Below are 15,366 nucleotides of genomic sequence, written 5' to 3' on the forward strand. Positions count from 1 at the left end.
TTTGTTTAACTATAGAAACCTGTTCGTATATATTCAATAGTTTGAATTGTTAATTAAGCAGCTTATTAATGAGATTGGGAGGTAATGTGATTCGATTCTCCACCCATTAAGATAAGAAATCTCGCTTTGGCGTCGTCCCTTTTGCGGAAAACCCTATTAATAAAAATTGCCCCAACGTTAATGTTCCGGAAAAAAGGGTTGTTATCTTACCGATTTCTTTGATTCATTCGCCTTTTTTTCTCTTCGCCAATGTAGATGCTAGTACAATTAAGAGATATCCTAATTATCCGAGATAATATAATGATTCCTTTGTTGATTCGTTATAAAGTGAATTTGAATGCGTTCCTATTTTCAGTTCCCGTGTTTATCCAACTTAAAAGTGATTGAGATTAGGGCTCGGATTTCGATTAATTTTTATCCATGAATAAAATAAGCTCGGTGATATTTAAATAATATTTGTTTAAATAACCAATAGTTGAATAAAAATTGTAAAATGTTTAAATAATCGAAAGTGAATAAGCCTATTATTTAAATAAAACAAACAATTATTTAAATAAATACCACTTTTATTCAAATAAATGCTCGGTTGCGTAAAAAACATAATTAAATAAGTTAAAATGATATTCTTTTTACCAACGTTTTTTAAATAAATCGGAAAATTTGTGGATAATGAATAAATAATTCCGAGCACTAATTGAGATATATCATTTTTATTATGTAATTAGATTAAATTATCAATTTGTATACCAGGGGCGTAGGTACCAGGGTAGGGGAGGGGGGCATCGTTGAACCTACCTGGCGCTAAATATTTCGAGGCTTTTTGGTTTTTACGTTTAAATGTAGAATACGTGAATAATATTAAATTTTTTGCATCTTTTGCTTTTCTTGTTGTGGCAGTTTTTAACTAGGTATCTATCGAGCTCGGAGCCACTTGGAGCTTCGGGGCCCCTGGTGGTCACCAACAGTTTAATCCGCCCCTTTTAGGTTCGTTCAAAACTTCCAAATCGACGGGTTAAAGATGTGGAATTCTTTATAAAGCATAATTTCTTAAGATGAAATTAAACTTTAATTTCTTAATTAGGTTTAAATAAATGTATAAAATTATAGGTTAAATTTACTAAACTCCATCTTATTTTCTAGTAAATTATCAGCTTTAACGTATTCAAGCATTTCCAACAAGACTAAAAATTATTAAATTTTTTTTCCAAAAGAGTTTCGAGGGTTCTGGAATCAAACTTCTCGTTTAAATGTCAAATAATTAAAATGGTTATTCAGTGAGCCATTCAAGAATTAGTCTAGATTCGTAAGTCTTCGAAAACGTGTTCTCTAAAATTCCACTTTTACTGTCGATCCATTAACGATTTTATTTAGTCGTTAAACTTCCTAAAATTTAGGAATAATAAAAATATTGTCAACAAAAATAAGCTAATTATTTTTATTAGTTTTAATATTTCGTGGTTTAATATCCGGAAAGATATAATATTTCGGCTATAATAAATAAATGTATTAGGCTGGCTGAGAGAAACTTTACTCTGAGTTTCAAGAAGTTTGACGATTTCAAGCCACATTAATTATCTACCTCTCTCCGGCACAAAATGGCCAGTAAAATGGTCGTTTACGTCAATGCATTCGGCTAAAGTGGCTTAACATCGTTAACGGTTTAGCGTCTAGATGTCGCTAGTGCATGTCCACGATCCTTCCCCCTCCCAAAAAAAACAACAAACAACAAGTTATAACCTGAAATTACCTTCCCCTTATCCCGTTTTATGTGACAGGCCATAAATTCAATATAGCGGAATATGCTTTATCGGCTACCTTAATAATGACCATTACGGAGGGCTTGCCGAAAGATATCATTAGTGGTATAAGTCCCATCCATTCCCTACCCCCGAATACAGGTGATACTGAAGGGGTAAACCCAACGCCGCGGATATCGTAAACACAATTCACCCTCTAACGGCGGTGATTATCTTTTTTATTTCTTATTAAATCATCTCGGGATGTGGGTGTCCCAGGGACCCCTTATGGGCTCCGCGCTGTCACTCAGCCGTCTCCGCCACCTTGGGAATTTATTAGCTTATCAGTCCGTCTATGTATTATTTTTATCCCTGAGCCCCGCGAACCCCCGATAAGGATGAGGGGGTTGCGATAGAAAAACACTGACACGCTGACTTTTAATACCCAATTTCTGTCACCCCAGACTCTATCGAATTTAATATATAAAACTACTTAAGAGTTTTTTTTCACATTTGACGCTTTATAGGGCGTTTTTAGTGGGCTAACTTGGTCAACCACTTCCCATAATACATCCCGTCTACCAATAGTCGTTACGTATATATATATATATATATCCGTAACGCCTATATATACGGGTTTTTGTATTTTAATATATTTTAATGTTATTATGTTTTCTTAAGTGAATTTTTTCTACCATTAAAGTAAAAATAAAAATTTAACTGTTTATTTGCTTATGTAGTTTAAATAAATATTTATGTGGAAACTTATTGAAGGATTTGAATTTAGCAAACTTTAACTTTGACATAATTACAAAAATATCTAGATTAGTATATGTAATTTTTATAAACCCACATTTTCAATTATTTTTTTCTAAATGTGGGAAATTTTTGACAAATTTCCTACAGTTACTCACAGTCTTAAAAATGAAATAAAGCAGACTTAAAAGTTTGAATGCATATTCCTGGGATTCAAAGAAAAGAATTTAAAATATTTTATTATTTTTCTTTCTATTTTACATAATCTCGAGAGAAATCTGAATATATATAATTATAACGCGAATTATTCAAATTAAATTTCAAATTTATTTTGAACATTCTTTTCGAAATCATATATTTTTACACGCGAAATGGGTTTAACAAACGAATTGAAATTTTTAAAATTAAAATTACTAGAATTGTTGCGGAAACCAAAGTTTCGGCTAATTGATAAATTATCATTTTTCTAGAGAAGAGCTACTGCAAAAATAAAAATTGGGTAGTGCTGTACTTGGTTCTTTTCAAATTCTTACAGTATTTTTTTTATGTCACTACGATGGGAGGGTAGCAAATTAGTCTCGAATAATCGTACGGAGAGGACACTGCAGAATGGTGAATCTGAAAATAAAACAAAACAATTGTTAGACATTACAATGAAATTGGTGTCATGGAATTATGAATAAATTTGTTCGTATACGTAATATCAGGAATTCATACCTCTACTTAGAATGCTTATCCTGACGGCTTTGGCACCGCCTACGAGAGAAAATATCTCATCTGCGCGCGCTCCCCTCTCACGTTGTTGTTTGTTAAGCTAACATAGTGACGTCAAAAAAACCGTCAGCCACCTCGAGACGAAAATCTGCCGCGATAAGCATTCCAAGTAGAGGTATGGATTCCTGGTATAATATCTACGATCCAAATAGTTTTTAAGCTTTCACTAAAGATAGATTTTATTTTTAATCATTTTTATATTTCGACCAAGAATGTATTAATTAATACCTTAATTAATTAATTATATTGAGAGGATTGTTAACGTGTTAAATATAAATAAATATATTTTATGGAAATACATTCTATGCAGTATCGTGGAATTTTGGTTTTAAGGCTATAGCTTTAACGTCACTGTTTCTTACTTGTTGACTAGGATCGCCAGTGGAATTTCTTTAAGTTAGCGCGTGCGAAGACTTTATTAATAAAGCTCTATCAAGAGCCACCGTTGATCTGAAGAAATTAAACATTCAAACAAATTGAAAAAGTTAAAAAATCAACTTTGGATGGTGAATAAAATATACTTTACTAGAATACACTCGGTACTTCAACTGATAGACCAATTAAGAACCACATTTATATCTATTCCTTTTTTAGATTTTTTTTGGTGTTCATTAGTTTTAAGTTTTATATTCTAGAGCTATTAAGAACCACATTTATATCTATTCCTTTTTTTAATTTAATTTTTTATGGTGATCATTAGCCTTAAGTTTTATATTCTAGACCTATTAAGAACCACATTTATATCTATTCCTTTTTTAATTTTATTTTAATTTTTTTTATGGTGTTCATTAGCCTTAAGTTTTATATTCTAGACCAATTAAGAACCACATTTATATCTATTCCTTTTATTAATTTTATTTTAATTTTTTTATGGTGTTCATTAGTATTAAGTTTTATATTCTAGACCAATTAAGAACCACATTTTATATCTTTTCGGTTTATTCATTTTATTTTATTTTATTTTTATGATGGCGTTCTTTAGTCTTAAGTTTTATATTCGCTGGGAGGATTATCGGTAAAAGTAGTTTCCCTATTAAAAATTAATTGGTTTTATATAGTTATCTTTCTCCATTCCAACGGTGGCTCCCCTCAATTCCACGGTATATTTTACGTGACGTAATTAACTCTAGTTTCATTCCTATCACGTGCCCGCATTTGACGCCATATTGACTAAATGAATCGCGAACTTTCTTATAACTTCTTAATGGCGTCAACATATTGCCTCCAGTGATCGACCTCCGCTCGCGGGCCTTCATCTGAGGGTGTTATTTGCAAGCGTAGGTCTCATTACGCGCTCCAACGACTTAGCGAAAGAAAAGCTAATCACCTTGAAATGAATATCTGTCAAGTCCGTTCAGCGTTTCCTCTCTTCTGATTACGCGAAATTTTATGACTGGCGCGAAAAAAAAAGGGGGACACGAAAAGAAATGGAAGGTTTACGGATGGAGGGAGGAGGGCGTGTGTTGAAATGAAAAGAGTTCGTCACTGAGTGTTCCCGATTAATTGGAGGGGTTGTCGGGCCCGGCCGCTTGGGCCCCGGACTCGGCTGATCCCATGGCCGCTTCCCAGACGGGGTCCGCTCGCCGACCGAACCGCAGTCGCAGAGACGGAGATCGGCCTCCCTTGCGTTCCATCTGATGGGTGTAGCTCGGGCCGCGGTCCGCTCGCAGAAGCAGGTCGTACAGGTCCCTCAGATCTGAAAGAAACGAAAAATATCCCGCAAGGCAGGAACGGAGGGACAATACGTTAGTCACTTTACTTAGTTTTCACATACTCTATCAGAACTCTATTTCATATTTGATCTGAACTCTATTTAATATATGATCCGAACTCCATTTAATATTTGATTTGAACTCTATTTCATAATTGATCCGAACTCTATTTAATATTTGATCTGTCGTTTATTAAATATGTGATCCCAATCTTATTGAATATGTGATTCAAACTCTATTTACTGTGTTTTAAAATATATTTAATATGTGTTCTTATGTTATCTGAAGTTTATATGTAATCCAAACTCTATTCAATATTTGATCTGAAGTCTATTTCATATTTGATCCGAATTCTATTTAATACGTGATCTGAACTCTATTAAATATTTGATCCAAATTCTATTTAATATGTGATCTGAACTTGATTTAATATGTGATCTGAACTTGATTTAATATGTGATCTGAACTTGATTTAATATGTGATCTGAACTTGATTTAATATGTGATCTGAACTTGATTTAATATGTGATCTGAACTCTATTTAATATGTGATCTGAACTCTATTTAATATGTGATCTGAACTCTATTTAATATGTGATCTGAACTCTATTTAATTTGTGATCTGAACTCTATTTAATATGTGATCTGAACTCTATTTAATATGTGATCTGAACTCTATTTAATATGTGATCTGAACTCTATTTAATTTGTGATCTGAACTCTATTTAATATGTGATCTGAACTCTATTTAATTTGTGATCTGAACTCTATTTAATATGTGATCTGAACTCTATTTAATATGTGATCTGAACTCTATTTAATATGTGATCTGAAGTCTATTTAATTTTTGTGGTTCATTTTTAGGTTATTAGGTGGTTATTTTCAGCTACATGGCGAACCGCTCTTTGTGCAGCCTCTAGCGGATTTGGTAGATCATTAAAAGTAACTAATTGCACTCTGAACGGAACTCTGTATAGATGGAGTTACTAGTCTAAACCCTGTACATTAACTTCACTCTGTACATTAATGTAGTGCGTGTGGAACACTTCTACAGGCGGAATTAGACAAGTTTTACAAATCATTTTTACACTAGATTTCATTGGTCAAAACTGGAAATCAAACCGACTCAAACTGAGTTTTAATGTCTACTGGTGAGTGCGGCTTTAGTCCGTACGAAGTATGAAGTAAATTTCGTTAGAGAAAAATGATTTTATATAACTCTTCATTATCTAATTATGGCTATTTAAAGATATTTAACTGGAAGAACTTTGCTTATAAATTCTTTATATACATCAAGAGTTTGCATTTAAATGTAAATGCGATTATAAACGCGAAAGGGAATATTTTTTGGAAAGTTAAATTCCATTATTGAAACGAAAATGTTTTATATTTCGGATTGAAGTCGCCGGTAGTTTATGCAAAATAAAGGCCCCCCCTCCCTTCAGTTCGGAAACCAAATTTCCCGAGAAGAACCAAAATTTCCTCGAGCAAATTTCTCTTAAAACCTTTCGTTTCCTGAGAAAAAGATTGTCTTCCTAAAAATAACCGTGACAATTCGGCTTGGCCAATAAACACTCCAACACCACAGCCATATTCGGACAATTTCCGCCCTCACCCCAGACGTACAGAAAAGGGGCCGCGACCCTTCAACTTCATCAGCCCCCTTCACTCTTCCTACCCCCAAAACGTCAGATGGTAATATCGGAAAAGGCGAGGATAGGGTGAAGTCCACGCGTGTCACTCACGAATAAAAATGTCCCCTAAACCTTACAGTTACGAGTTTAGTTCCGTGGAAAAATGGTCCTCGTTGTCTTGCCCGTTGGTGGTGGGCGAAAAGTATTCGGGGGGTTTCTCCTTACCGGAAGTCGCGGGAAAAGAGGTCCCGCGATGAGCAGCGTACTTCCGGTAATAGGTACAGAGCGGGAATGCGACGAGGTGGTTCCCTCCCCTCACCCCCCCCCCGACCCCTTCAATGTAATCAGAAGTAGCAGATGGATTGGATAGCGCTGGCGAGGGCACTTTCTCAAATCAAGATTGTCTTTCGCGTTGCATTCCGCTTCCTGGCCACTGATTTCGACGGCTCTATTTTCTTCATTTTCGCCGTATCTTTTACTCTTATTGCCTTTGATCGCGAGCCGTTCTTTCCAGCAGATCAACAATGACAGGGTTGAACTTATCCCTCTCTAATATCGAAAGTGGTTCTTCTCATTTTCGTCCAATTATTCTCCGCTGTTTATCTTTGGGACGTACTCCATTTAGAGTATTGTTTCGTTATTTATTTTGTTGAAAAAATATCTCAATTTTTTCCTGTCTTTTTGAGGGAAACTGATTGGGATGGTTGTGTTATTGTGTGGCGAGTCGCGTGCGTGGGTTTTTATTGGGTGACGCATTGCCCCTAGGATCAGCCGGCGCTTTCCCGCGACACGCGGGTGTATTGTAAGTTTGGAGGAATTAACGAAGGGCTGGAAACGAGGCGGGGGTAAAGGAGTGGAAAAATCTAGGCCATACTGCATTCCTCCTAACTTACAATACACCCGAGTGTCGCGAAAATGCACTAGCTGGTCCAAGGGGCAAGGTGACATCCTGTAGCTAGAGATCGGGGTACTTGAGTGTGAACTTACTTTCTGGTGAACTCAGAGCTCTGATGGCGTGGATATCCTTTAATTTATTTTTCAACAGATCTAAAGAAAACCCATTGAAGTTTTGGTTTTAAATTTATGTTAATCATTTTTACTTTTATTTCGGTTTGCGAAGAGTAACTTGTTTTGTGGTCTAAATTCTTCTTATTTGTTAAAAAAATGTTTCGCTTCTATACAGGGTCTTTCAGATTGTTATGCAAACATTTGAAGGAGTTGTAGGGGTTGAGTTGAGAAGTATGCCGGTTTTTCCCCCATTTTCCTACGATGAGTTAAAAGAGCGTCAAAGAGCTTCAAAGTGTGGCCTACTAGCCCCTGGAAGTAGGCTGCAACAAGACCCAAACCAAGCAGCAGGGAAATGCGAACATTAAGGGTTGCTGGGTTTGTGTGATAGGTGAAAAAGGATTTCGTAAACAAATCGAGGTAACCTGCAGCGTAAAATTTAAACTTAAAAGGATTTAAAGTCCCTGCTGCTTGGTTTTGCATTTGTTGCAGCCTACTTCCTGGGGCTAGTACGCCACACTTTGAAGCTCTCTGGCGCTCTTTTAACGCATCGTAGTAAAATGGGGAAAAACAGGCATACTTCTCAACTTACCCCCTACAACTCCTTAAACCTTTTGCGTAACCTTTTGAAACACCCTGTATACATATACAAATAATACAAATCTTTTATTATTTTGTAGAATTCTTTATATGGCAAATTGAGTTTGTTATTTGTTTATATTTGGATGAGTTAGCGAGGGTCCAAATCGAGTTGAAAATACGCTCTCGGGAATTAAATTAAAAAAAAATATGACGAGAAAAATATAAAATAAACCCACGATTTTTTTTAAGAATAAGCTTGTATTACGGGCAAAATACAGAAATTCCAATTACGCAAAAAGGTAAAATTTTCTTTAAAAATATTTTATTCGGACTACTTTTTTGTGTGAACTTTTATCGATTTAAATTAGCTTTATAAAGTAAATTTCAAATGATTAAGAAATATTAAAGCTTTATTACAACGAATTTTACAGATTTTAAGATAATTTTGTCTGCTTTTCTAAATTCTCTAGTTTTTTAACGAGGACTTATCTGAAGTTGGAGGTTAAAAAATCGTAGAATTGAAACCACAAATCCACTCGTACGCAACTATAGTGTACTACGCAGTCCCATGCAATGTAGTGAATGTTGTACGTCAAAATGTATGTGTTTTAAATTCGTGCTTAGAGGCAAACTAAATCGATCGTTTCTATTAACGCGCGTGGCCAGGGAAAGGTCGCGATGGTGTTGTGTCATTTCGCATTTTGTCAAAATTTTGAGAACAGATTTATGAACAAATACTTGCATGTGAAAACAGCGTTTATCTTGGCGTGTAGCATCTTGGCGTCGGGCGTGTGTCCTGCGGCGCGTCTCGCTGGAACGGGGACTATTTCCGGGTTGTACTGCGCGGACCAGCCCCAACTGGGCGACAATGAACCTAGAGTTCGGAAGGGGGCAAACCTCAGAATCACATGCTCTTTTCAGCGTATAAGCTCCTGCCGTGGTTGCGGGAAAATGCAAAAGGTGGCGCCACTCGATTGCCGGTGCTTTGCGTTCATAATTTAGACTAAAATTGACATTCTGTTAGTGAAGCAAGCGAAAGCGTGATTACAGTAATGCGGGCTACGGTGACACTTTTAACCCTTCCATATCACGAAATATTGAAACTAACAAATATGTATATTAGATAGGAAATTCATCGAAACACATTTTAAAAATCTTGAAATAGATGTGTTGTAAAATTTGACAAAATATTTCAAAATAGGGGTTCCAAAATATAAAAATCTTATATGAAAAATATTGATAACCGGTTTAAACATCACCAATCCGAAAGGAAATTCTATAATAATAGAGTAGTTATGCACAATGCTCTAGAAGTTTTAACAACCACGTCGGGAGTACATCGACGTTCGAGGAGTACCGTTCTATAAAATCTGTTAAGCATGTTTTCAGTTCGCGGGCTTAATCAAGTACGTTTGCAAACGAATTTCAACAAAATACTCACCTTTCACTAACTAAGGGTATATGAAGAATGAATAATACTAAAACCGGTCCAAGTCATCAAGCGACTTTTAAAGCCATTAATTCAGGTAGCCGGGTTACAATGCGTAGGAGGGTGGTGACAAGCCCTTCATGCCACGCGAGCCACAGCTCCCTACATTAGCTATTACCGTTAACCCCAACAAGTATTTATGGAAGGGGAAACCGAAGAGCTCGGGGGAAAACCTCTTAAACCAGTGGGGAGATAACTTGCAAACTCAACGCCGAAGTGCCACAAGCTGGGATCGAACCCGGCTCCTCTTACTGCGTTTTGTATGGGTATGAGTGTTATCTAAATACAATTATTTGTTACTACGTGTGCCTAGGTGTACAGCAAATGTCTCTCATTTTATACTGGTACTTATTTCGCCAAATTTGAATTGTACAAGACATAGGAGTATTTCAATTCAAACAAGTATTTACGCTTTTTAACTTGTATGCTGCTAAATAAATAATAGGTTGTCATAACTCTGTCTCGATTTCTTGATTTGGAAAATTTATATTTGTATTTTTATTTAAACACTACAAATATATTACGTATATATTCGACTCCGAAGTACAAACGGGAAAAGTAAACGTCAAAAATGTTCACGTGACTAGCGACGTTGATGTTCAAACATCTAGAGTGCTCCGCTTAACATCTCTATAAAACGGAATTTAAAACGGGTGGGAAAGCTGAAGCTAGCCAACCCTGCTACAGATAAACACTAACTTCCCTACTCTAACTATTTCTTTAAAGCCTCCGCAAATTTTTATGGATAGGAAAACCTAAGTACTCGGAGGAATACCCCTTTAACAGACAGGGAGAGATTTTGCAATCTCAATGCTGATAGAGTTTTTCCGAATTTTCACTAACAAGGAGACGACCCGAGGTGTAACGCACCGATTTTGTTCAAATTCGGGGATTTGGTAGGCCTTCATGTTACTTGAAAAACCCCAAAGGGAAATGTCTCCATAGGCAACCGTTTTGCCATGGCAACCAAAAATGTTTTTGATAACACAAAATGAAAATTTTCCCATTGAATATAACAATTTAAGGGTGCCCCCTGTAAACATTTTAATCAATTTCGAACCTTTTCATTATTTTTTACCTCTTCGAGGGGACTTGTTACCCTAGGAGGGGTTATACAACCACCGTGTCTGTTTGTCTGTCAGTCTGTCTGTCTGTCTGTCGGGGCAAAGGGTAATCACTGCGTACCCAGTTTCTTAGAATCAGGGAAAAGGTTTTTCCAAAAGCGCCCTCTTTTTGTCATTGGGTGTAGTATAATTTTTAAATCGGCCGGGATTCGAACCCGAGCCCTCTTGCACGACAGGTGAGCGTTCTACCTCAGAACCACGGATACAGTTACGCTTCACTGAAAATTAAAAACTCTTCCGAGGAGAGGTACATTTTGGCTTGCCAACTTGTTTATTTATATTTTCTATTTTTAGCATTTTCAAAAATTAAAATTTTTTACCCTTAAAATTGGTCAGATTCCCATGTTATTTTCAATGAGAAAATTTTCATTTTGTGTTGTAATCACGTTTTGTAGATTATTAGTGTCGTCTTTCGCGAACGAAGCGACGACATATTTACATTCAATATTCCGCAATGTTAACAAGGTTTACTCCGCGTAATTGGAATGAACGATATTAACACCGGTATAACTATAACTAAATCTTGGTAAATATCTCCGTACAGTTATATTACCCGGCAAACTACATCAAAGTTCGTAAACGGCCGGGCACTAATTTGATTGAGCAGTTATAATTTAATTAAACACTCAAGCGTCGAAACTACTCCAAGCCCGCCTACGCGTAAGTGCTTGAGTGTGTGTGACTTACAATCTAGTAGGCAGCCTCATTAAAACAATGCCCGGATCACTCTAGTTCAAAATGCGTTTCCAATAGGAGCCAAGGCCTAAACCAAGGCCCGTCCTTGGAGTTGTTTTAGCGCTCTTTATCCTCGTTGAAATAAACGTTACCGATAGCTTCTTATCATTTTCGTAATCAGATAGGTTATGGATTTTCCATTAAAGAAAAAGTAGTTCTACGGCGTGCTTCATTAAACGCGCATTAATATTGCATCTGGGTCATCAATGACGACTTATATTCGCGTTGTTATACATCGGCCATAAGTAACATACCAAACATAAGTATGGCACAGAACGAATTCGGTTAAAGATCTAGTCTGTCGTGGAGTGATTGTGAAATAGGAAGTTTCTGAGCAGGAAACTCACCCTTCCTACTGTTTCCGTTGGCTAAATAGTTGGTTAGTTTGATGGCGAGAAATACGAGCGTACACGCGTTAAGGTTTTAAATTCGAAAATAACTAACTTCTGAAATGGAGCCAGTGTCTACAAAAGTTATCTATATCCTCCGATTCAATAATTCATCGTTATATTCCAAAAGTAAGCGTTCTTTGCATTTTTGAAAGCATTTCAATTTTCAATAGGCCTTGACGCACCGTCAACGATTTTCCGGGCATCCTCTAAATACTAGTAACAGTTTGCGGAGAGTTTTCAGTCCGTCGGTACGTAATGGTTTACGTTGTCATTGGCGAAACAGACTATCAGTAAAAAAATTGCTTTGGGTAAATAGGAAGTGTCATACTTATGTTTATTATGTTACTTATGATCGGCTAAATAGCCTTCTTAGGCGGGCATTTATGCGAAAAACTGCATGGCTAATATCGTTGCTTTATAGCCTGTCTGTTGAGCCGTATTCGATATTCCCTCGCGAGCCATTGAAAGGAAGTTGGGAGATTGTTGTTCTGGAATTGCTTTTCCTCACTACCAAGCCTGTTCCATTGCCTTCGATGATAGATGGATCTATATTTCAATACTGGCTATTTCTGACAGATCGTTTTGATAGACTGACTGGAAACGAAGTCCAGTGACCGCGAACTAGAGGTATACGGCTGTGAAATAGGTACGCGCTGCGTCAACTGTGTCTTTAACCAGAGTGAATGCGGTATTATCTTATCCCGTTTAGCACGCTGTTACATTATCATATATACGGTATTTCGAGGTTTTTATAGTACCCTTGGTCCTCACGGTTCGCGTTATATTAGCCAAATACATTGCCAAATACTTTCACTGCCATATTTACATTGCGAATAGATCAATTTTATTATTTTATAGACTTTGATGTGATTTTTGGAAAACAGGAACTGAAAAGTAAATTAGCTAAATATAAATATAAATTCAGGGTGGAAGTCTTAGCCGTGGTCCAGCTTCGGTACTTCTCCTAGTACACCAGAGTACTGCAAGGCGTTAGTAGGCCAAAAATAGACCAATGGGAGAATTAGAAGCGCATCTTCCAAATGCTTTATCGGGCGATTAGATAAAGATGCGCTTATAATTATCCCATTGGTCTATTGGTGGAATATCAGCGCCTGTAGAAGTGTTCGATCCGCAGCACTCTGGTGTACCAGGAGAAGTACCGAGGCTGGACCACGCCTGAGGCTTCCACCCTGTACACTGTTAAAAATAAAGGTCTTATTTTAGACCTCTAAAGTGCTTAAAACATTTTCCAATATTTAAGACCATTCAGGGTTTTATCATAGAACATATTTAAACCTTATGCTCTCCAAATTCAGTCCTTTTGTGGAGTGTTTAAGTACTTATTTTACACTCTTTTATCCATTTTACTTCATAAACAGTAAGAAGGTAATCCTTTTTAACTTTATTTTCAGTCCTTTATAGGCCCTTATTTAATACTTTTTTATCATTATTCAATACGACTCAATAGATTAACCATTAACATGGCCAGATTAAGCTGGTTTTCGCTAGGGGGAAATAGTCGTTGAACGAAGGAAGTTGATCACGTAAATTACATGTAGCAATTAATACTTTCAATTTTTTATATACACGTAGCAAGAATTTGGGTTATAATAGTTTGACGCCATAATCAATATCCCCGATATTTAAATCTGTTATCAAATTTTTAAAGAGTTAACCTTAGTTAAATATTCCTGGTGATTGTAATTTCTTCGCATTAGGTTATTTTAAAGTAAATATTAAAAATTAAATAACGTAGTATTCAAATACTAATCTCGAAATTGGTCTATAGCATTTTTTTCTTCGTTTAAGGGAATGAAATGGGTATTCAAAAGGACTAAATGTTAAAACATAACATTTTTATACCTTTACCACCAGGACTGGAAAAAGTTTATTCTTAGGGCTCGTTCCTTTTCAATACCCCAAAAGGTATTGTATTCAACATGAAAGAGTAAAATAATTGATTAGACCGTTTTCAGTAACCAAATGGTTTGAAATAAATTAAAAGTCCAATTTTGGTCGTTTTATAAACCTTTATTTTTAACAGTGTATATACGTAAAAAAGGCAGTACATAAGCATAAACTGGCGTCTCAATTTAGAAAAACCACGAATAATGGCCAGGGGTAGATAGAGTGACTGTATCATTTTCAACCTACCGCCGAAGCATGGTAGAATAATTTTGCATAATACGCGTCTCTTCAGGTGTGCCACAGTGTTGTCTCTCGGTTTCACGGTGACGTCTTCCCAAGCTTACGGTGGTTGTCGGGAAGGCGTAGAGTGTTAATTGATCCTTACTTTTTGGAATGAACGCTAGTTGGCAGTGTTTCTAAAGGCAGGATGAGGGGTGCGGGATACGCTTCCCGATAAATTTAAACCTATCATATGGGTATAGGATACGAAGGGTTCCTTTTCCATTTTTATCGCGTCTTGAGTTTCGGTCGGGTATAATTTAAACTCTACTTTCCCCGTTCTTTTAATAAGCCAAGGATCCCAAGCTCGGCTCCTCTCGGGGTGGTTCGAGCAGTCAAAGCGCGTTAGAAACGCGCCGATAAACTCTCTTTTTAGGCAAAGAATGAGATGGCTGGACTTGATTATTAAAATTTTCGTCGTTTGCTTTGTTAACCAGTTAAAAGCGACCGTTTTTACCCGATATTTGACCAAATACAAAGTCAAACGGTGTCTTTACGCCTAAAATACTCGCACACTCCGTGCTCTGGAATAGTTCGCAACGAAACTTGAGATAAAGACGCTGACATTTTGACATTAAATTTATTTGAAATCGCGTTTTAAATTGCGCCGAGAAGATCGTTTTATTTTTATTAGATAAAGTTAAATATTGAAATTAATTTCGCTGCCTATTGAGAAGCGCTTTATCAACCTATAGTGTTTCAAATTACATAAATAATGCTGTCTAATAATTCTCGAATTAACATTTTAAATATCGCGAAAGTTTGCGGAAAATCGTTATTCTTAAATAGTACATATATATTTAATATTTAATTAGGTTATTTTAAAAATAGATGGGTTGTAATATAAACACGCCCTTAATAAACCTGAACCCTAAAAGCCATAAGTGTATCTTTCAATTATAATGAAATAAGATTAAATATTCTAAATAATCAAGTATGACTTTCGGAAAACTTTTTGGTTCTATTTAACTATAAACGCCTTTGTAGAGTATTGTAAAGCTTCAACTAGGTAGCGAACATTAATATTCCAAGATAAATATTATTCGAGGAAGTTTCCAAAACACAGAGATGTAGTTTGCAAAAGCGACTTTATGAAAATTAATTGTGTCTTTCACACTCAATTTTAATTGAAGGTGAACGTCGGCTTTACGGCGGGATATTTTTCTCCACTGGTCATCCTCATTGTTATAAAATCTTCATATAGCCGACGGAAATAAATTATGACACGTATCACCATAAG

The 15,366-nt window shown here is 36.2% G+C and overlaps 1 protein-coding gene across 2 annotated transcripts in view; it reads right to left on the minus strand.

The window, feature by feature from the left end:
- Positions 1–2,762: 2,762 nt before the first annotated feature.
- Positions 2,763–15,366, minus strand: part of sNPF (short neuropeptide F precursor) — a 50,228-nt gene continuing 37,624 nt past the window's right edge. Inside the window, exons 3-6 of one of the 2 annotated variants that reach the window (XM_090163994.1) lie at positions 8,942–9,073; positions 7,600–7,659; positions 4,594–4,962; positions 2,763–3,110 (exon numbers count right to left, since the gene is read on the minus strand). In XM_090163994.1, the coding sequence (XP_090020120.1) occupies positions 4,766–4,962; positions 7,600–7,659; positions 8,942–9,073 (389 nt within the window). In that variant the 3' untranslated portion in view covers positions 2,763–3,110; positions 4,594–4,765. The remainder of the gene's footprint in view (positions 3,111–4,593; positions 4,963–7,599; positions 7,660–8,941; positions 9,074–15,366) is intronic. The other variant, XM_090163995.1, reaches the window with a different exon arrangement.

This window comes from Leiobunum rupestre, chromosome 11, assembly GCF_980474605.1.
Source record: "Leiobunum rupestre chromosome 11, qqLeiRupe1.1.hap1, whole genome shotgun sequence".
Taxonomy (NCBI): domain Eukaryota; kingdom Metazoa; phylum Arthropoda; class Arachnida; order Opiliones; family Sclerosomatidae; genus Leiobunum; species Leiobunum rupestre.